This window comes from Neopelma chrysocephalum, unplaced genomic scaffold, assembly GCF_003984885.1.
Source record: "Neopelma chrysocephalum unplaced genomic scaffold, ASM398488v2 Primary Assembly neopelma1_42, whole genome shotgun sequence".
Taxonomy (NCBI): domain Eukaryota; kingdom Metazoa; phylum Chordata; class Aves; order Passeriformes; family Pipridae; genus Neopelma; species Neopelma chrysocephalum.
In genome coordinates, this window is record NW_020897700.1 from 7,653,850 (window position 1) to 7,677,654 (window position 23,805).

Sequence of the window (23,805 nt, forward strand, 5' to 3'; positions counted from 1 at the left end):
TAGTACAAGAAATGCTAAGATTACAATGCAGGAAAGATTCTTTAAGTCAGTGACAAGGAAAAATTTTGTGATGGTACAAATCTTTGAGCACTAAAATAGCTTGTACATGGTGGCTGTAGAACCTCTGTTCCTAGAGGCTAGAGAAACTCTCGTCATGAATGATATAGGCATTCTTGACTGTGCACAAAGGCAGGATGGTGCACTAGTTAATCTCTAAACATCTTCTCCAGATGCTATGATCCTATGAAAATTAAGAAACCATAAAAAGATGTAAAACAACTGTTTTACATCTCTGCTGCATAACTCATGGAAAATTTCTTGTAATATGCAACACTCCACAGTAATTCTAATACATCTATACATATCTATAATGTGATTTACAACACAAGGACCACAGGAAAAACAATCAATTTGCTACTTCAGGAAATGCTTCACTATAAATAGTATTTTATATTTGCTAATATTGTTCAGAGGCAAAATAATGTTGCCTTCTATTTGAAGTGGAAATGCAATTTTAATGAATTATAATGCAGATATTTAATTTTTAAAAAATGATCTAGCAATAGTTTTCCAAATAATCCTTTATATATACTGGAAATTAGGCAGAGAATAAGAATTCATAGTTCTCCTACTATAAGGAATGCCACCATGAACTATTTTAATTCCATCCAGTTTCTTATTTTTCAGCATCTGAGATGCATTTCTCATCACAGCAGAATAATAATTTGCCACAGAATAAATAAAACTTACACTAAAAGCTTATACTAAATTGTTCCACTCCCCTCCAATTCCCAATGGGTGTACTTGGAGATCTCTGTACATCTTCATGGTAAGAATTTTTAATTCTCCCAGCAAGAAGTAATGAGACGCCTCACGTCTTCTCATTCCCAGTTCAGGTCACTTTCAAGAAGGCATACTTCAGCCTCAGATATTAGGCAAAGCACCAGCAGCAGTAGGAAACACTGCATTGCCAGTTTAATGGGAAACTGGTTTTGTTTGGTTTACAATTTTATTAAAAATTACTACACAGAAGGCTATTACAAGTTAAAGAGTCCACTTGAGTAGCAACACATATGCCTTCCTTTATGACGAACTAATTGCTCTCCAGACTGCCACAGCACATATAAAGTGTTTCATTTGTGCCTGAACAAGACTGTAAATGTCTGGGATCAGGGATCTTATTTGCACAAAAAATCAGGGCACTCTAATGCTGCCATTCACTACATCAATAGTAGCACTTGCTCCTTACAAGATTTCTGCCTATCAATTGTAAGTAAGATTATGAGCTTTGTTGACTTTCAGCACCACCAGAAAATCAAAATAACAACTAAAGCACTGATGTTTATGTTCTGTCCCAACATAAACCAAAGCAGATGTAAAGTATAAGCCCAGGTGTTTCTTTAATGAGATTGAGATAGGTTTTGTGCTTGTTGGCTTTTTAAAAATTATTTTTCCCCAGGGAGGTAGAGGAGAAGGGAGAATAAATAAAGGTCATAAACAGCCTCTCATTTAGTGCAAGTTACCAGTTATGGCTACCAGAAAGCCCAAGCAACATAACAATAATACCAATGCATTTCTATCTGTGAGTCTAAAGGTCTCAATGAATGACATATTATGCAGGTATATAAATTCACAGAAAGGTGAGACATTCCCCCATGTAGTTTATCTTCAGTAAAGTCAAAAGGACTTCATATAGCCACCAGGAACTCCTGCATTCTCTGTGTCTCTATTCTAGTACTCACTTTTAGCTATCAGGAATTTATTACAGATGGATAGACAACTAATGCAAAATGTCATTGAAGAATATCTGCTTTCGGTGAAAATATATAGTAATAAGATATTTTATCAGATCAACAGCTGCTCATCAAGGATGTATGCAGTCATTGAGATCCCTTATCCTTTCCACAGGAACAGTTAAGTTTCCTTTGGCACGTTGCCATCACCTGGTATACCTCTCAGAAACAAAATGTGGAGCTCTAGAGGTCTACAGAGCACTGCTGAGCTGCCATTCCTCTTTTTTACTTCAATAGTTACAACCTGGAAAGTTGTTGCAGAAAACAAACAAACAAACAAACAAAAACAAAGAAGAAAAGCACATGCTTTTTCTGTGCATTTGAAAAAGAAGCTGATAATAGCATTATTATGAGAAAGAATTAAGGGTTATCAGATTGACATTGCATATGCTCGTTAGCAAATACACAGCGTGAGTATGGCAGACAAGTATTTCAGACAGTCTCTTGATGATTCTTCTTTAGAGAGTTTCAGCCTCTATTTTCCTACTGAAGCAATTCCTTTTTTCCTTCAGCAACTCTTTTCCAGCTGTCTTCACTCCTTCCCCTTGAGGACAGAACTATACTTGAATGCCAGGAATCTTTCTTTTTTTCCCCCACTGTTTTCTGTTTTTTCCTACTCTTTCTCAGTCTGTTACTAAAGTCTCTAGGTTTTTGACAGCGTGTCTGAGGTTTGCTGATATTTTAAACCATCTGTGGATTAAATACAGCATGAACACATCAGCCCCCACCTTTATCTCCTGCTCTGTTTCTGCAATGTTGGCAAAAACCCCAGCACAGTGATATGCCTCCCCTCTCACCCTTGATCCAATTCCCCCAACACATACCAGACTTTGCCTGTTGGCATTCTGAACATCTACATCCTGCACAGGGACACCCAAAGCATGAGACCTTAAGAACTGTGCAACCCCAACACAAGCCTCTGCCACCAGGAGTCCACCGTGGGTCAGAGGGAAGGCAGCAGCTTTCTTTTCTCAGATGTGCCTGCAGCAGCATCATTCCCTCTCCCCTCCTTTTAAATCTGGACTGGTTTTATCCCTTCTTTGAATTCTAATTCTTTAAAAATAAACAAACTAAATCAACTCTTCAGCCTTTGAATACAGCTTTGGGATTTCAGGTTTGTTGACTGCAGTCAGCTTAGCACTGCACACCCTGAGAAGCACTCTGACTTTAGGGCCTCTTTGGATGCTCAAGCACAGGGTATAAGCTTGTAGTTGTGCAATTACATTATTTTCCTCAGTATTATTTACAAATAAAGCATAAAAAAAATTTAACATAAAAGTAATTTTCAGCAGCTTAATTGTTTTCTCCCATAAATATTATGTTTAATTTCTAATTTTCATGACCTCATTTACTTGCAAAGACACTCCTGCTGTTTACCTCCCAGTGTGGTGTCTGGAACATATTTTCAGCAATTAAGGTAATGTAGATTATTAGGAAACAGGCTCATAAAGTTTGCAAATACAGTGCTATGTTCTCCGCTCTCCTTTCTGATGCAGTGTGAAATGCTGCCTCTTACTATGAGAAAGTAATAGATTTCAGTGCTGTCTCTCACACTAGTGTTAATTTTAGCCATGAAACATATCTGCTACCTGACATGGAGTGACAAGAAATGATAAAAGAAAAAAAGGAGATATGATAAAATGAAAAAGTTGTTTCTTTAATCAGGGAGCGCTAGGGATTTGGAAAATAAAAATATATTGTGCTAATGATGTCTCTAAAGGGGGAGGGGATTCTTTTACTGATTTTCTGGATATTCTGCCTCAAAAGAAAGAGACTCACATTATCATTCTTATCACAAAATTTTCCACAGGAACTAGAGTAAGGTAAGTGAAAGACCACTGGGAGGAATGGGTTAAAAGCAGAAGACTGTTGAGTAGGATTGTAAGTACAACCAAGAGACCTTTCAGCTGGGAATGCAAAAATTCTGGAAAGTAGTAATGTAGAAAAACATATATATTATGTCTACTCCTGTTTGCTTTCTGAAGGCCTTGAAAACATCTACGTATAGATAACCCAGGTGTTTGGTAAACTTGGAGGGACCCTAAGGGACATGCTTAAGTTCCTTGCCTTGGTCCAGAGAAGATCAAAGTACAGTGAAGATCACAGTACGATGGCAAATCACACACACATGAACCCTTGGTAGACCACTGGGAACAGCAGGATGGGGATCTTGTAGTATGAACCGGCTTAATGGTGTCCGCGGCCACCCAGGTACGTCTGCCCAGGTACTGCTTTGGGGATCCTCTGCTTAATGAGGTAATGGGAATAAGTTTACTCTTTGCATTTCAGCCATGGATCTATGATTGTTCCCTCTGCCTGACTCTGCTGACTCACATACAGCACTATTACCTTATTTACAAAACCATTACTGAAGAGCTTGCCAAGACCTCTGGTTTTGTTTTCTTGGTTAGTACTGCTACTTTTTTGGCTAATTCCCCAAGGAAACAAGGTTTATGCACATGTATAGGCATCTCTCTGTCTCAGCTTCGCTTCTCTCAGCCCCTTAGTAAGTTTGTAAGTGGTTTGCCCATTTTAGCCACATTCAGACAAGGGAGGGAAATGCCCATTGCTGTGTCCAAACCTCTTAAGTTAGTAGTTCCCAGCTCCCAGGTCCATATATGTCCTACAACTTCATCCACTCCTCTTTTAAGCTAGCAAGGACAGAAGAAATCCATGGTTCAGCCATATTTTTTTTCTGTCAAATAAGTGACCACAGAGTTTATTTTTATTAGTGCTTTTTATTTAGCAATAGGAAAATTCATTCAATCCTGCTTTTCTGCTTTTTAAATCAAGCCTTTTACACTCCGGGCTAACAAGAAACACCTTTTTAAAAACACTGATATTCTTCATCATGTTGCTTTTAGGGTTGTTATTCCACAACATCACTTTGAGCGAGTCAGTAATGCTCATGCTATGTAGTTTTTCCTAGAATCCAGTCTGAATATTCAGCAACTTTGGTGTAGACTCCCGGCTGCCAGGGGCGAGCGCACCCTTCGCCCCAGCTGGTTATGCCCACCAGATACCACACCTCCTCATGCCTGCATGACAGTGGCCCTCCCGAATCTCCCTGTGACACAGGAGAAAAAGAGAGAGCATGCAAGGAAGAGCCCTCATCAGTATTTCTATTTTAAAGAAAGCCTCCAATAAAATCAGCATCATTCAGTGTTAAACACCAGCATAACTGCCTAGATTTCAATCACTTTCACTTAATGTATGTAGCAGGTTTTCTGATTTTTTTGTAAATTGATTTCTAAATACTTTCTAGTCATTACAAATAATTTCTACTTACCATGAAAGTTCAAAACTACTAGCTTTTTTTCCCCCTTACTTATCTGGATGCAGTGATTTAAAATCCAATGAAGACTATGTGTGCAAGTAAGAAAAACAGTAAATTTGGCAATGTTTTCTCTTATGGCTTTTTTTTTAATATGCAAATCTCAGTTCTCTACATGGTTTATCTTGTTTGAGTGACTTTCCTCATCAGTATAAAACACTTCTCTGTTTTCTTTTCCTATTCCTAAACCACCTTTCTGAACATAAGGTTCTTCAGTGTAGCTGTTGTAAGTTTTTAAGACAATAGCAAGTGTGTTATTTTTATAAAACACCATCTCCATCTTCTGGTACACTGTATCAGATAAAGAAAGCGTAATTGGCATAGAGAAAATTTTTATTCCTAATTACTCAATATCAATCATAGTAATAGTAACATTTTAACACAAAAATATTAAATGTTAAATGTTTACAGTGAAAACTGTATTTGGTAGAGAATTTAATCTTAATAATCAGAATATTTTCTTCTTGCATAAATTAACTCAGAATATTTAAACTGATGGAAGTGCATGAGTTTACACTCAAGGAGAGAATTTGGTTCACTGAACTCACACTGTTGTGACATTTCCAATTCTAATAACGAACAGAGCAGTTTGCACAGGTTGTTTTTAGCCTTCTATTGGCCATGCATTTTAATAGCATTGCCAGCACCCTCCCTTCTGGTTTGTACACGGTGGATGCTTTAAAATAAGCTTTCTTGTACTGTATTTCATGTCTAGAAATAAAACACTACATATGAAATCTGCTTTTATTGGAGAAATGCTTTGAGATGCTATACTTGCTCTCTTTGCATTTCTGATAGTCTGAAGGAATACTGTTTTATTCCATAAATGATTGAGCTATCTATATATCCACACTCAGAGTTTCCTGGAATCTATCCCCAAAGGTTTCAATGTGACATAAGAAATATTTTCCACATACCTTGATTTTCAGTGCTTCTGACAAGGAAAAGTGACAAGTTAATCAACAGCTCTACCGATAATCATGCTTTTCAAATAGCTATTAAAAATAATTACAGTATATTTGAAAAAATGGTTAGAATATATGTAGTTACATACTATTGTTTTTCATTACCTTACAAGCATCCCTTCCACCTTCATCATAGCCAGCACAGATGACTTTGTCACCTATTCTGCGCTTTCGGTACCTTGCCTGGCATTCCTCTGTTGACATGAGGGGAATGGGAGCCTTCTGAAGAATATCTTGTACTCGACCTATGTAAAAGGCAATATGAGCAGAGAAAAGTTAAAATTAAACTTCCCCATAAACTGATATTACAGAGTGGGAGGTCACTGCTTCTAGAGTGTTGATAGATGACACCAATTTTCCTTTGTTTGTGTTACAAGCAATGTGAATTGTCTTCTAATTTGAATGTTTTTATAATGCCATTTTCTTTCTTATGACTGGACAAGCTTCAAAAATTCCTTGTGATTTGCAATGAATCCTCATATGTGTCTGGCTCTCAGGACATTGGCCCTTGCAGCATTGCCATTAGTATGCTTTTAATAACTGTTATTTCCTAGTAAAGTGTTGCAATAACTTTGGAATCTCCCAGTTGCCAAATCTGTGCTCCTCTATGTCCTAGTACAGGATGGAGAAACTTGCACATAGAATAAATAAGACTATTTGAGAGCAGCCTTTTCTTAGAAATTAACAGAAGAAATTTGTCTATACAATATCTGCCTAAATTTGTTAGATTTCACATTTCACATTTCTAACCTTCAAACAGCTGTATAAAGGAAAAGATACTCTTTAAATAGGTATTTATCCATATAAACATATAAAGATGACATATAAAAAATATAAATAAGTAGATAGATGTAAAACCATACTTTGATAATAAGGAGCATTTTGGCTTACCTCCATATAAAATCAGAGGAGCTCAAATCTCATCACTATCAAAACTCAAGTAATTGGCATTGTTTACAATTAATCTTAAGAATAATAAAAGCAACATACTTCAATCTCCGATTTCTAGAGTCATGTGAATACAATAATATTAAAAAAAAAGCATGGACTATGTGCAGGCTGTAATTCAAAACAGTTCAATGATAAATTTGCTGTGTTTTTGCAGCTACGACCATGAAAAGGGGTGTGCATTCCAGATATATACTGGATTTTACCAGTAGATTAAGCTAGAATATAAGGAAGAATAGTTGAGAGCTGGACAGGATATATTTAAAGTTGAATTCTCACATATTTCAAATTACTGAATTGAACAATTTATAAAATTAATTCTTGTGTCAGAGCATGGAGTTATTTAATGATAATTTCTTATGTATTTCATTTATGTTTTATGATGTCCTAATAGAAATAGATTCTAATTAAGAATTATATTACAGTGCTGGTTTCTAATTAAGAATTATATTACAGCGTTGGCTAGAAGCAACAATGGTACCTAAGAACAGAGCAGAATTTCATTTTTTTAAAAAAGGGGGGTTGAGTTTTTTCAAACACATGAATTTTACAAATACAAGAACTCACTGTTTAAAAATATTTTTCTGTACCTTTTTCTTTTCTGTAACCCCATCCAATTACCCAACAGTCAGTATAAAATATGTTAGTGTCTTCTTTTGATGGCAGGCAAATAGGTAGCTGAAGATCTAAAATACAAATAAAAGTATTAGTTTGACCAGCAGAGACAACTACAACAATAAGGCAAATAAGGTCAAATATGACCCCTGATGATAGACTCCATGTTATGCTTTGTCCCTTATACTATATATCATTCCCATCACATAAATACAAGCCACCCATTTTCTTTTCAAAGTCAACAAAATGAGATCCTCCTCAAACCCCTCTAACTGCATATTAAAGGAAGCCAGCCCAGGTGTCATGCACTGCCACAGCAATGCCAGCCCTGTGTCATCCTGCACATTTTCAGACTTCCTCTGCAATACACTACATACCAGTAAAATTCATAGGCTTAGCAAGTTTCATTAAAGCAATGTCATATCCAGCCTGTGCGTATTTATACTGAGGGTGAACAATAATCTCTTCCACTTTGAAGAAAGGTGTATCCTCATTTATTTCTGATTGTTTTAAAATACCAGCATAAACACGCCAACTGTTGGGATTCGCAAGACTGAGGGAAAAAGACAAACAGTCAGCCTGTGGCTAAAAAGTCTAACGCAAGCCCTGAAGTAGTTAATGTGATTCTTTCAATTCATTCCAACACAATTTTTCTAGTAATGAAAATAGGGTTGGTAATATAAATTCAAGTAGTCTATTCTGACACTTATTAGTTGGGAAAATGACACTAGCCATGTAAATATAGATTAGAAAGTGTAATACCATAGACATATATGAAAGGTTTCAGCTAATTTTTATTATTCTAACTTTATTTTCAGTAAGTTTAAGGGATATCTCATTGTGACATTCTACTTACCATTAAGGCAACCTAGAAGTTTTGGTACATGCAATGAAGAAGATGCAAAAAGTATCTTAAATAAACTCCAACATTTTTGAAGATTTTATATATGAATTCATAAATATTAGTTGGGCTTTAAAAATTCCAATTAAAAAAGTCTATTTTTATTGCTATTTTGCAAGTACATATTCTCCTTTTGCCTTTTATAATAATGGTAACTTCTACACTGGATGGTAGGTAAAGGATATTTTTATATAGGGTTTTTCAGAAAGTTTACTCACTTTATAAATGTTTGCCACTGGAGGCAAAATAATGGTAATACTATTCCATGAGAAAAAAATAATGAGAAACATACTACACTGCATCAGTAAAAATGCCCGATTTTGGATTATGATGCTGGGTCAACATTCTCTTCTTTGAAGCTTTTTATCCGTTACTTTACTTTTTCTCCCATCAGACTGCATCGTAGACTTCCATTTCATTTTGTAAATGGCAGGATAACCTATTTTACAGGTGCTGACAATCTAACAAAGGAAATGGATCAACTACATGACAATTAAATCAGCCCTTCACAATGTAAACAACTTCATGACCCATATCTGATGGTAATTTGATTAACAATAGAGACTATATGCATCAGTTTATGCAAATTATCAGTGTCTTAGGTACTGACTGCTTTAAATCTGAAAATCTCCATTAAAAATAGGGTATTAATTCACTGGTTTATAAAATTTGGGGGATTAAAAACTGATAAAATAAACCAAGACAATTGTGTTCTTGATGCTTCATGTAATGCTCAGGTACCAGCAGCAGCCTAACTGGACTCAGATTTACGGTGTGTCCTGGTCAAAAAGGTTACATTGCTGAGAACTCTGGTGCTGAAACTATCAGATTAGTGGTACAGAAAAATCTCTGAGACAACTTATTTGAAATTTATGAAATGCAATAACCCAGCTACAGACTTTTCTTGAAAGATCATATGGTACTACAATAAGAAAAAGCTTGTATCTCATTAGAGTGTCTAAGGTTCTGTAAATATCTGTTGTTTGCTTTACAATTTTATCTTCTAGATTCATTAAAATAATTTAGCATCAGCAGTACAATACTATGTTACAAAGGGACAAAGTATGGTATTCCAGCTACTTTAAGAATATGAACAGTTTACCTGAAAAGTTCACCTTTTGGTTACATGAAAACCATTTGTTTTATTCTAATTATCATTGTTATTATCCTGAAAGGTAGATCTCAATTTATCTCACATGCTAGACTAAATTTTTGGGTTTATCTGTACATTTGCATTTAGGTCTCACCTTGTGACACAGTGAGCAGCTGTGAGAATCCACTGGTTGCTGATGATAGAGCCCCCGCACAGGTGTCTCTGACGAGACAACTTCACATGCAAGCTGACTTGCCACGGCCATTCCCCAGGGGAAGAGTCTGTCCCTCCAACGATCCTAATAGTTCTTGCAGAATGCTGCATACACACTACAGAAATAATTCAAAACTGAGCTTAGGGACAACGTGCACTCACCAAAGAAAAATGACGATGAGACTACTGCTGATCACTGAATAAGGATCATCTATTGAGAAGAAGGTGATACATGATACATTCTAATCCCTTTATGATTTACGATCATAAAGCCTATTTAAACCAAATTCACAGTGCTACTGCTGGTGTTTACAATGTGCAGACCTGGCTGACTTCACTTTTTCAGAACACTCCCATTTCACAAGGTGACCCATTGGGACAGTGCAACCAATTCAGTGCAACCACTTTAAAAAAAAAAAAATTTGTTTGCCCCCCTATACTGAAATCAGTGAAGCACTGGCTTTCTTGCTTGAAAGAAGTTTTACTTACCAGTACTGGCTTTTTTTTTACATAATCTTAGTGAGTATCCAGAGATCCTTCCTGGCCCATGCACTATTTTCACTGGAGATCCATTTGAGGACATTCTTAGGTGACACTCACACTTTCTGTCAATGAATTAATGCAAATACTTAGTTTGTACTTTTTTAACGCAGAACACTTCCACTACCCTCTCACCACATCTGCAGAATGACTATGTCAGCAGTCTTTGAACATTTTAAAAAATATATCTCACCTTTCCTCATTGCATGAATCTTGGAGGGGAAAGTAGGTAAAAAATTGGCAGCGGATCATGTCTGTGCAAACCTGCTGACAAGCTCTGTGTCCTTTAGTATAAGTGACATTAAGTTCATCTCCCAAAAAATCCATATGCGTGTAAGTGCGAGAATTGCAGGCTGTAAGAATGAGTGCAGTCCAAGCATCAGAATTAATTAATTTAATTCAAAATTAGTATTTTTATTGTAATTTATTGTTTACCAGGAAAAGATCTTCTGCAATTTAGGAGACCAAAGCCTGATACAGCATTTTCTTGTGGTATAAGTGCCTCTGGTATGCCACTTGTTGATGTCTTCAGAAGGCAAAGATTTCTAAAATGAAATATTTTTTACAATAACTAAATCTGTTATCACATTCTAAAAATAATTGTTTAGGTACTGGTAAGAGAAGTTTCTTTCTTAAATATGCTTTTTTCTCACAAGTCTCAATCTGTAAAAGTATTTCACATGAAAATGCATTCACTAAGTTCAATAGTTCACACTTAATTGAAGCAGGTTTCATAGTACTGTGAAATGGCTTATAACTGTGCTACTAAAGGTTGTACAGTATTCATACATATGTAGAAGAGGTGAGTTTAGATGATGCATGCCAACTCAGCTTTGCTTCTCACCAGACGTCCTTTGAAACTTTATTCTTCTGATTTGTGTATGAAAGAAGGAATACAAATAGAAATATTTCTAAACTTCACTGAAAAATCTTTTCAGGTAAATAAGTTTATCCTGCGTGGAAACCATATGACTCTTTTGATAAAGTCATAAAATTCAGCTTTAAGTCATTAAAGCAGTCTGGAGGCTCACTGTATTATTGATGACCTTTTGAGATTAAGACCAGATATGCAACCACAATACAAAAGCCCTTATCGTATTGGAAAAGAGATGAAATGCACACAGGAAATTATAAACTTATGAAAAAAATCATAAAAAGCTGTGTTTTACTGAAAATAGCCTTTTAACATAAAATTCTGCAAATTTCAGAAATCAGTGTTTAAAAAAGAGACTTTCTTTTTAAAAAATAAATTTAAAAAAATCTACATAGATAATTACATTTGATTGTCATATTCACCTTTGGGATTCTATTTCCCATTTCCTGGTAAAGAATGTAAAGAACAAGCACTTTGGAAAATACGTGCAAATAGTTTGGCAGACAGAAATATCAGGAGTGAAAAAACTTGTAATATTAATTCCTGAAAATTCTTGATCATCAAAAATGTCCATTTGACAATCTGTATAAAACAAGAAAAAAAATATAAAAAATCCAAAGACTTTGTTATGTCATCAGAATACTGAGATTTACAAATTATTCATTTCTATCTTTACTCCCATTTCCCTTCCATGATTGATAAGATGGAAAGATAACACAACATTTTAACCAAAAACTGTTTCTCAAGAACATTTCTGAATATGTAAACTCATGGAGAGCACTATTGAGCAGGGATAATGTTCATATAGAGGAAAAGAGAAATTATGTGATACAGTACAGATTTGCTAATCTAATAGGGAAAGCTTTACATTAATTTTAAACAGGTATATCTAACAGGATCATGGGAAAACTAGAGGAAAAATAATAGGATGATCCTCTTAGTACTTTAGCTTTTACTATTTGAAAAACAGGCAGAATAAGTAGGACTTCTGCATATTCAGCCCTCTGACATGACCAAAATAGCACAACAGAGGCTTGGCAGGATAATTCACACAACCAGACTATGGATATAGAAGTTACAGGAAGTACTAGCATGTTTAGAAAGAAATTAATGAGTTGCCTTCTCCAAAGATATACTTCCAGTCCTAGTTAGAATCCTAATGGAAGAATAAAAAGAGAAAAAAAGGAAGCACCAGCACAGAGGACGTTTCTTGAACCTATTAAGCTGTAAAGATGGTAAATATAGTGAAATGATCCAAAAGACAGGACTTGTTGGCAGCAGAGAACTTCAGCTGTTGAGAAAGTACAGCAAGCAAGTCAACACTACCCGGTTTGTTATAGATATACATACTGAAACATCTTACCAGAAAATAAAAAAAAAAGGGAGAGGTAGAGCTTAATGTGACTCCTATTAATTTCATGAGATTTTTAAAAAACATAAGCATGAAGGGACAACAATACTGGGCAGTAATTACACAATAAGAACAGTAAGAAAATAAAATCAGCAGTCTAGAAAATAAGTCAATTAACTCTGACAATTAGTGGGTAAGATCCCTTGTTAAGTGGAAATAGCATTCAAGAAATGGACAGTTTCTAAAGAAAATTATATTTAAAGCACAACTGTGTATCTAAAAGTTTTGGGAAGCTAACTCATGATCTAAAGGATCACATTCAGTGATCATTTGTTCAATATGAAAGGACCTCAAGGCAGGTACCTTGCAAAGGGCAGAAATACAGAAATATTGCTATAATAGTATGTGCGCATAAGGACAAAGTCGGAAAGGCAAAGGCATAAAATGAAAGACCACATAGGAAGGAATAAACTAAATAAAGTCAGAAAAATACTAGAACAAATATTCAAATAAACCGATTTCAGATATTTACAAAACAACAAGGCAGAAGATGGTACTGAGTTTTTATGACTACATTTGACAAATCTCCATCTGGACAGGTATAGCTGATCTGTCCTGGATTAGGACAGCTGACCTCCTTAGACAACCTCTTGATCCAACAGCACTGTCTAGGCTTCTATGACCACACAACTTATTTCTTCTCTCTGCTCTTGCTTCACTCACAAGACACAGAGAGTAAGGAAAGATGTAGGAACAAGACTGACTTTCACATGCTGTTGCAGTTTAACCCCAGAGACCAATCAAGCCCCACATAGCCACTTGCTCACTCCTGCACCAGTAAGACCAGGGGGAGAATCGGAAGAGTAAAAGCTAGAAAACTCATTATTTGAGATAAAGACAGTAAAATAGGGAAAAGCCACACTGGGTGCCAAAAAGAACTGTGGTGGGTTGACCTTGGCTTGATGCCAGGTGCCCACCAACTTGCTCTATTACTCCCCCTTCACAGCTGGACAGAGGAGAGAAAAAAAGACAGAAAATGACTCGTAGGTTTAGACAAGGTGGTTTACTAAAGCAGAAGGAAAAGTTTGCACATGCACAAGCAAGAGAAAAAACCCAGTAATTTTATTCTCCTCTTCCCACCAGCATGGGATGTTCAGCCACTTCCCAGGAAGCAGGGCTTCAGCACATGTAGCGGTTGCTCAGAAAGGCAAACATTGTAAATAACAAATGTCCCTCCCTTTCTCCTCCTTTTCTTAGCTTTTATATCTCAGCTGACATCATATGGTATGAAATATCCATTTGGTTAATTTGGGTCAGCTGGCCTGGTTGTGTCCTCTCCCAGGATCTCATCCACGCCCAGCCCTTGATGGGGAGATGGAGAATGTTGGAGAGACAGTGCTGATGCTGTGCCAGCCTTGCCCAGCAGTAGCCAAAACACTGGTGTGTTATCAACACCTTTCTAGCCACCAGTGCAAAGCACAGCACTGTGAGGGCTGCTATGGAAAAATGAACTCCATCTCAGCCAGACACAATACACACGCTTTCAGAAATTCAGATTATTCGTGATGGATCATTACAACCATGTAATCACTGTCATAAACCATAAGTGTCTTTGATGAAGTCTCATGTAGCTTTTGATTTACTTTTTTTACTTAAAATTCTATTGTTTGTAGATATGCTACAGTCCCCCAATTCTTCTCAAAGTTTGTGAGTAGGACTCTCCTGAGTACTGTGATTTTTCTTCTAATCATGAATGAATGTCTTTCTAGTATATCTTAAAGCAAGAGTTTGGCAAAAATAAAAAATATTGCCTCTATTCTATCCCATATGCCTAGGGAGGGAATGGCTACATTGTTTTCTTCTCTTTACAAAACTTTTTCTTCCTTCTTTTATTCTTTACAGTTAATTTTTCATGAACTGTCTTAATTGTTAAGATCTGAACAAAACTGATTTTTTCAATAGCTTCCAAAGATTATTCCTACAGTAGGGTTAGCAGAGTCTGAAGAAAATGTATTGATATAGAAAAAATATTTATATAGTCTCTACAAAATGTGATTTATAGGGGAAAACTAGATTATCTGTGAGCTAAAGAAGGTATAATTCACACTGTTTGATTTTAGACTCTTGAGACTTTTGCCTTGGTAATGATTGTAAGAAAAAGCACAGACTTTGTGTTTTCATACAAATCACCTACAAAATGCATAATATATCCCTTCATATTAGCCAGCTGTATTAGAAAGCTGCAGGTTTTCATTTAAAATTTTCAAGTGCATACACAGTATAGAAACAGAATTTAGAAAGCTTTATATTCCTTTCTGATTTTTGACTTTGATATCCGTGATACAAAAATAACATACAATTTCATCAAGCTAACTGTATGAAAGAATTCTCTAGATCTTTAAAGCAGGCTACTGTTTCTGTAAGATAAATGATAACATGGAAAAATTAAAAAGAGATGAACCTCCTTTGTGCCTTACAAACTACATTTGTAAGAATAAGACTATATCAGAATTATTCTACATAATGAAACATTTATACATGTCAGTGATAGACCTCATTTTGCCATCCATAACCCTTAAAACTAAACTGAATCAGAGATTTTAAATAGTTACCTAATTCAGAAAGCTGGCATGGCTTTAAAGAGAATCCAGACACAACCTCATCAAGCACCTTTATGTTGGTTGGAGTTCCAACACTGGTATTTTTCAAGAAGCATTTTTTACTGAATGATAAAGAATAAAGAAAGGGGTAAGAAAACAGGCATTCTTCCTTGGACTAAACCATCCTCCTGGATCTATAATTCCTATCATGGTGCATGGTCCAACCCCCAGAACAGGCTTCAAATGATGAACAGAGCTAGCTAAACAATGTTTAACTTGCAAATTTGAGCAGATTAAGAGCTCAAAAATAGGCTTGATAAAAATTAAATAATTTCTCTGGCTGCTCTGATGATGCTATTTTCAGAACAATAAGCAGAGCAAGATTTAACAGAGCAATAATGTTGCACACGTACCAATATAATTTGCATTTCAGTATCTCCAGAGGATTTTAAATTTTTTTCAGTGGTATAATAATCAAGTTTGTCTTTCTCACCAATGAACAAATGAAAGCTAACTGACTAAAGATATTTTCCTACCTGTAAGTGTGAATAAACATTGCAAGGAGGAATAAAATTAATATCCTTTAGTAATTCTTGCACCATAGACTGCTCTGAGATTTAATCTACTAAAGCACAGCGCTGTCCAAGGAAATGGATCCAACCTGTATTTACCAAAAGCTTGCATTGTGAAATGTTTCAGAGGCATATGTAAAAAAATGGCAATGCTTGTCATTGGTACATCTTTTTTGACACTCTTGATAGCTGTCAGCCGTAGCAATATCATAAATCTTCCCTTCCATTTCCAGTCCTACATGGACATCTGGGCTGCAAGCTGTGAAGAAAGAGAGACCAAGTTCTGAAAATGTACTTCTATTCTTTACCCCATCCCATACCTCAAATTGCCCAAAAGACAGTTTGTATAACACAGCCCTCATAATCCACATTCCACATCCCACACTCACTTCAGTTATATCACACTTCATACATGCTTCTAGTACTAAATCAGAAACACAAGTTTAGCATAGTATCACGTGACAAATTGTCAGACTTTGACAGTGCCTCTCCCTACATGAGAGACGGGCTCTAACCAATGTGGTTGACTGAGAGCAAATTGATATTCAGCAAAGCAAGAACTCGAGATTAATACTAAAACATACTTTCCCAGTTCCAAATTCACAGAGCAGTTTAAATGGCAAATTCTGTCCTTATAAGCAACAAACATCTCTCATTTGAGTCAGAATATTTAATTTACACTTCACAGAGGGAGAATTGGGACTGTGGAGTTTGAAATGCAGGTCATTGAGTTCTCTTCAAAGAACATGAGTCAGCCAAAGATTGGAGCCATTTTTAAATATATATGGAAAGATTTTCACTTTAGTGACATTAGATTCTAGAGTAACTACAGTGATATTAATTAGTCTAAATAGCATAAAGAATAACATCCCACTGAAATCTCTTCTTCTGGGTCAAAGCTACTCAGAAATATAAACATGACAGGATATTGGCAGGAAAGGGCTTTTAAAAGACCTGACTGCTCTGAAAGGCAAGTGGCAAACTAAAGCAAGCACAATTTATTTTATAATAGCTGCAATGGAGAACTCACATAAAAACCCATTTAGTCCTGCCACATTGAGGTGCTATACCAACAAAACTAAAGAACTAGTCTGACATCCATAAGACACTATCTGTCCTCAAAGACAGGAAGTGAATATTCTTCCTTATTCTCCTTTTCTAAAGTACCATGCTATGCTTAAAGCTCTTTTTGATGACATCATTATTACAGTGCAAGTTTAAAGCCTATCTAAAACAACAAATTTAATAGGCTTTAAATATGCTTGGTGATAACTCAAAGACATGGCATGCTGAAACCAAGACTTCATGTATAGCACACATACACTAAAAGATGCAGCTGCTAATAAATTATTACACAGAATCATGAAGGTACGAACATCACATTGTGACAATACACTTCTGCTTTGTTGGGCATCTGCACCTCAGAGTTATAAAAGAGGGCCACACATGCCATATGAGCAGCTTTCAGGAGTGGAATTGTGGTAGTAAAATAATCTTTAGAACTGGAGTCAGCAGCTAAAGTTTGCATTCCCATCTGCTTCTAGCAAATGAAACAGTGACTGCAGGAGCATGATTTCCCCGTCACATCATCTGGGGAGCCTCAGTGGCGGATAGTTGGGCCTGAAGGTTAAAACCAGTGGAGTTTTTGTCTCTTGTGTTTGAAAGCAATCTGGCAAAGAACATACAAATCACTGCTTGGCTGCTTCCCTGATTCTATTACTCTTTACAAAATGCTAATTTTTTAACAGCTGCCACCCAATACACAGCATAAAGAACATGCATGTAAATAACCAGATCTTACCACTAATTTGGATGTTACACTGTTTTAAGGAATGTCCTGAAATAGCTCCTTCCATATCCACTTTCGGCAGCATTTCTGTATCACTGTCTTTTAAATAGCAGGAAAACCTGTGTTTTAAAATGCAGCAATTCATGGCTTTTGCAGTACAACACAGACTTTCATAATTGTTTCTCAGGTGAAATGCAGGCTCTCCAACATCCCCCAACATTAAACGTTAACATGTATAATTGGAAGAAAAATAGGGTAGAGACACATATGCTTTCTTGGCCCTGGTGGCAGATGACAATACTTCGTGTACGTGGGAGCTCCAAGAGGTCTTAATAAAGCGAGAAGCAGAGCTCAAGGTTTGGAGGACAGAAATGCACTCGGCATAGAGAGGAAGGACAACCTCATTCTCTCAGGCTAAAGAAGTTCTTAATTGTGAGAAAAATATGCTAAATAGAGAGGGTGGGGAACAGTAGAGGGGACCACTGAAGATGTGAAATTACTCACATTGTCTCTGAACAATAAATCTGTGGCACAAAGGAGGGAGTGCAGAGTCACTTCTGTTTCCTTGAAAGGGTCGGGATGTGAGTGTGAAAAATTTGGTACTGTCAAATTTAACTTTCTGAATTCAAGCAATTAGTCTAAGATCTCAGTTTTAGAGATACATGACACAGTGTTCCATGGCAACCCTGTACCTCTCCCTGCGTGCCTGTGTTCTGTCAAAATGTTATCAAGTTTCTAAATTATCACAGGAGGCCAGTAAAATAGACATGTACATGAACATCCTACCTTTTTGCAGGATCTTTAGTCCATGTTGCTGGTAAATAGGTGAAGAACAGACAGGTAGGATGGTAAGTACACACTACTTGGCAGTAATTGGCACTCGGTGTAAAAAACGTAGTGAGGTCTCCACCTTGGAAGTATGTATTTTCATAGATCTGAGTCACACATTCTGATGCAGAACAACAAAATGTGTCAATTATTAAAGATGGGAGCATGCAGTTCAGCAGCAGAGGATGAAGCCACTGCTCCTCTTTGTCATGGACCCTGCTTTTAAGACAGTCTTTTGGCAGGAAAAGTGGGTAAGGGGGGTGAGTAGCACAGTTCCTCTGAGAGTCTCATCTTTGCTCTCCAGCAGAAATAAAACTCTCTGGGGTGTCTCCCCCATTCCCTCCCTCATACCCAATGCTGGAGCAGGGCAGCTTGAGCCAAGGCAGAAACCCAAGCAGCAGGATAGGCCACATCTGCATGGCAGATAGGGAAAGTACCATCTCATGGCAGATCTCAGAAGTAGCAGAAGCCTCTTCTGAGAGAGACCACCATTACGAGGAAAACGAGGAGGAGGAAGCACAGAGACCAAAAAGATTTAGGAAGTTTTACGTAAAGACAGTCCTATTTTGTCCAGTCCTCTGAGGCCAGAGTCCCAGGCAGTGCCACTGTACACAGCCTCAATGACTCAGAGCATTTCCTAAATCTTCTGCTCCCTCACACTTCACCTTGAACTCCCCAACTTGCTTTACAATGAAGAAAATACTGTTTCAGGAGTAGCATCTCAGAATGGTCCGGAATAAAAACGAGCTCAACTACGACCATGCATTTGCAGGAATATTGAGCTCTGAATGACCTACTGAACTCTGTAATGACAACCACTCACACTCCAGAGCCATGCAACAAAGGTACCTAAGCAGCAACCTGCTCCCACCTTTCAAAATGAAGCCACTTGTAAGATCTCCATGTTAAAACACACAAGAGAGCTGTCTTTGCACAGGAGAGCACTCTCTTCTTGAATTTGCCCTCCAAAAGAAGTAGCAAACCAGCAAATATGCCAATTTTTATTCCTGTATCTACAAAAGTGCTTTTCTCGGCTAAAAGATAAAGAGAAAATAATGTAATTTTACAGACTGGGAGGAAAGCCTAACCGAAAACATTTTATCTACTGGTTTAATCTGTTACTACAGAGCAATCATAATGTATCAAACAGTATTTAAAATGAAAACAAATAGAACTATCATATTGGACTTTATAGTTTTAAAATATTACAAGTGAATTTTATTTGTTAATATGATTATAAACTATACATAGGCAATTCTATGTTTCCTGCACATAAGTAAAATATATACTTTTAAAAAAAAAGGAAAAAGCAAGGAATTGTTAGACAATGTGCTAGATATGCTAATATTTTTCAAAGCTGAATTTCTTATTAATAAAAATTTGTACTTCATAAATATCCATATATGGTATGTATACTTTCAAGATATTTCTCTAAAAATTGGTAATTATTGTTCTCAGTAGAGTTTCTTTGCCCAACTTTGTCATTAACAGAAAAGCATTTTCTACTCTAAGAATACGCTAAGTGCATTCTATTTGCTGTATCAGATATTTTGGATCTTATTTATCTTCTTCTAGTGTAAATTAACACACAAAAATATTATTTATGCTGTAAAACTATGCACTATGTAGAACTACGCCGGTTCTGAACACCTTAATTTAATAAAAATGTTTTCTAGCCCTCAGAAATTTTCCAAGATTTTAGTTTTGCTGAGATTTAAAGCCAGGAAGAATATTTTCTTAAATAATACTACATTTATCAAACAGATTTTGCTAAAAAGCTGTTACCTAATTGTTGTCTGAGGAAACAGGTAATACATTACTGAACTTAAACTTGTGTTAGGCCTTAGTTATAATTTATCAGCAAAAGGAATTTCAGAGAAATATAATGCAATTTTTGTAGTTTAACTTTTGCTAACTGAACAAAGTAAATCATTAACACAGACTGAAAAAAATTTACAATTATCAATTTTCCAGAGTACCAAGAGAATTCTAAAAACCATTTACAACAAAACAACTGGGTTTGGAGTTATTCACTGTTATTGCAATAGTCTTTCAAGCACAATGGTACATAGCTGTTACATAGATTCTTTTTACATGAGTAATTTCACACAAAGGCAACGTGTGAGTATGACTGAAATTGGTGGGGTTTGCTTATTTAAAAAAATAAAAAAGGATGTTAGTTCTGAACCTCAGCTGGTGTCTCACAGTGAGGCTGCCCATCAATCCTGCCTCCTACCTGAGGGCAGCATCTGGGGAAAGGTCTGAGGCTCCTTTGCAGCCAGGAAGAGGTAGATAGCGATAGCTCACCCAGCACTGCCAGACTGAGCCTACAGCAGCCAGCACACATTACTGCAATGGGGGTGGCAGGACAGTATCAGTAAAGCCCCATTAGAAAGTTCGATGTCAGATAACAGGGTTATGCGAGTTACCCAAACTTAACTAAGCACAACCCAGCAGAATCAAAACAGCTGTCTCAGGACCAGACTGTAGTTATCATCTCCCCGCCTACAAGAGTTGTGTTACTCTGTGTGTCAACCTCAGAAATTATAGATTCACTTACCACCGTAAACAGAAGCAAGTAAGAAAATGAAATTAAAAGTCCAATAAATCCAAATCATCCTAAAAACCACAAAATTATTATTTAGGATGTGTTAAATAAAGGGTGTATAACTAGTTTTATAAGGCACCACAAAGCATAACACTGATTTACAATTGTACTGTTTCACCATTAATTCAATATTACTTTGAAATTTACAAATTACAGCTGTGATATACAGTTTTGGTATGTCTAAAGTAGCATGGAAGAGTAACAAAAGTTATCCCTTTACTTATGATTGTAAGAAGCAATAAAGCTTATAAGCACTTCAAGAATTTCTACTTCTTTTAACAGTAGAATATTTATTCTTGCTTAGACTGGGAGCAATATTACATTGACATGATATTACTAATCCTGACTCTCCTGATAGTTTAGTAGATACTGTTATCCCCATAGCAAACAAATGACTCACACTCGCTTCTTCTGGTATATGCTATATGAATTCTAAACCCTTTTTTTTTCACATGCAACAACTTAAGCTATGAAATAATTAAATAAATAATCCACACAACACAAGTGATAAATATTTCAACATACACTGTCTTGTTGCTATGAAAACCTTTCACTGAATACCAGTTTCAATAACAATTACATACCTGAACATACAGTAGGTCTGGATGCATGGGTAAGGTTTATGCTCTACTAAAAAAAAAAAAAGAAGTCCACACTTTGTGTTAAATATTACTGTGCCTGCAATGCTAACTTATCTTTAATATTTACTTTGAACGGGTACCTTACCTTTTCTGTCAATAGTTACTGACCTTGGGACCCATTTTCAGAACATTCATCATCCACACTGCACTGAAATAGATGTTCTGGTTTTACACCAGCTGAGCATCTGCCTCTTTCATAGCATTTTAAATAAAAGGCAAATCTCTGATTCAGAACAGTCAGAGTATCTGCTGCTAGCACAGGAACCCACATAAACAAGGAACCAGATCTGTCTCAAGAGCAAATCCTGACCTGGGGGAGCTGGAGTGGGGAAAGCCACATGAAATTAGTCACATTAGTAACTCAGACCCAAGTAAACACCATTATGAAACTACAGCAGCTGAGGACACAATCATCACCTATATTTTCTTATTACTACATCATTTTCTTGAGGTACTCCCTTGACAAACACAGATATATACTTCAACTATGTATACTGTGCTCTTAACATCATTTCAAGTTCTCATTCTTCCTTTTCAATACTCCACAGAAATTATCCTGTCTACATCTTCCAAGTAATTTTACAGTTGGCCTTTCCACACTCCTGTTTTTGTTGCTAGGTTCAACAAAGAGTGTCTTCAGTTTGCCAGTAAGCAGAAAAAACACAAATCTGTTTGCAGATACATGAAATGTAAATACAACAAGAAGTAGTCAAACTTAATTTCTAGCTTGTCTGAATCACTTGTTTTGATTTCTATTATTCTTTTTAATATGTGTTAAAAGCCAAAAAAAAATATCTTTCAAATCTGAGGAAAAAAAAAAGAAAAAAAAAGGTGTTTTGTTTCACAGTGAAACTGCTTAAGGAATGGCTCTTCCTTTCTCCCCACTCTTTTTTCGTCTTTTCTTTTAAATCGAATATGGAAAAGACAGACATATATACTCAACTCAGAAAGTATCAAGATCAAAACATTCCACCCAACTAAAACCCTTTTGAGCATCCTGATGATTGAAATGACTTCTCCATGATTTAAGGGCCAGTAAGGTCTCCAATTCCTCCTTACAGAAGAAGAACTGTCTCAAATAAAGTCTTCATACTCTCCCATGTATCAATTTGCTTTGCCCTGACAGGCTTGTAGGAAAGGACTCAACTGTTTTCAGTAAGCAGCTTTCATTTTTATGTGCTCTATTCTGTTTTATGTGTGCAACAGTGAGAGTGCTAGAAGTCTTTATTGAAAAACACATTGATAGTTTAGTCCTGTGACATGAAATGTTTTGAGACTAAGATGTCTGTACAGCTCTGACCTTTAACTCAGAAAAGCAGATTTTTATATTGGTCACAGGGTGGACGGGTATCATGAGAACACCGCTCTGGAAAAGTACACCACACCATTGCCAGGCAACACCACTGAAGCCTTCCTGTATAACCACAAATATGCAACTCTTTTCTTATCCAAAAAAGTGATGATAATCTTTCACACCCCTGGAAAAATTTTCACCTTTACTTCAAATTACAAAGTTTTCATCACCATGAAAGTAATCACAAAACCTACCACTTATCAGAATATTTATTAAAAAAAACAAGCTGAACTTACAACTTTTTGTGTTGCTCAACCTGTATTAGTGTTCAGTTAAAATAATTATTTTGCCTTAGTGTGTGTGTGTGCATGTCTGCATGCATTTCACTTGGTGGCACAAAAGGATTAGAACTTTTCTCCAAAGACTTAATTTCTTCACTTTTTATTTCTCATCTGGGCTTTCCAGGTCAGATATTGGGCAGTTATTCCAGTTCATTACTATCTTATTAAAACACAAGCAAACAAACAAAAACCCCAAAAAACTCCAACTCCACACTTTTGGAAAAATAAGGTATACAGTTCAAATAAACAGAAAAAACAGCAGATTGATGATAAATTGAGTGTTTTAGCTGCTGGAAGAGGAGGAGATAATATGTTAGATCACACATGGTAAAATTATCTGTTTGCAGCAGTGTACTAAAATCTACATATGAAGTTTTGTCTTTTACAGCATGAGGATTAAATTCAGGAAGGCAGGTGGATGTCTAGAAAGCACCATTAGTCCACCTCTTGCATGAGTCCACACATGCAGCTTTCAGATGCCAAAAAGCAGTTTGTGTCAAGCTGG

At 36.3% G+C, this 23,805-nt stretch overlaps 1 protein-coding gene across 14 annotated transcripts; it reads right to left on the reverse strand.

Moving 5' to 3' along the window:
* Nucleotides 1-4,525: 4,525 nt before the first annotated feature.
* LOC113964382 (plasma kallikrein-like) lies at nt 4,526-22,368 on the reverse strand. Of its 14 annotated transcripts, none has more exons than XM_027676562.1 (15): nt 21,609-21,885; nt 20,977-21,035; nt 18,375-18,402; nt 17,601-17,707; nt 15,899-16,058; nt 15,240-15,349; nt 11,699-11,858; nt 10,838-10,947; nt 10,596-10,755; nt 10,352-10,467; nt 9,804-9,978; nt 8,033-8,208; nt 7,631-7,726; nt 6,198-6,337; nt 4,526-4,860 (listed from the first exon to the last, which is right to left on the reverse strand). In XM_027676562.1, exons 1-15 carry the CDS (start codon nt 21,614-21,616, stop codon nt 4,705-4,707), a joined length of 1,761 nt encoding a protein of 586 aa, XP_027532363.1. In that variant the 5' UTR covers nt 21,617-21,885; the 3' UTR covers nt 4,526-4,704. The 14 variants fall into 14 exon arrangements, 10 of the variants coding, with proteins under 10 accessions (XP_027532363.1, XP_027532361.1, XP_027532364.1 ...); XM_027676560.1 differs by having other exon boundaries at nt 18,375-18,537; XR_003533176.1 differs by lacking the exon at nt 4,526-4,860 and adding an exon at nt 6,984-7,151 and having other exon boundaries at nt 6,227-6,337; nt 18,375-18,537; nt 21,609-21,916.
* Nucleotides 22,369-23,805: the final 1,437 nt, after the last annotated feature.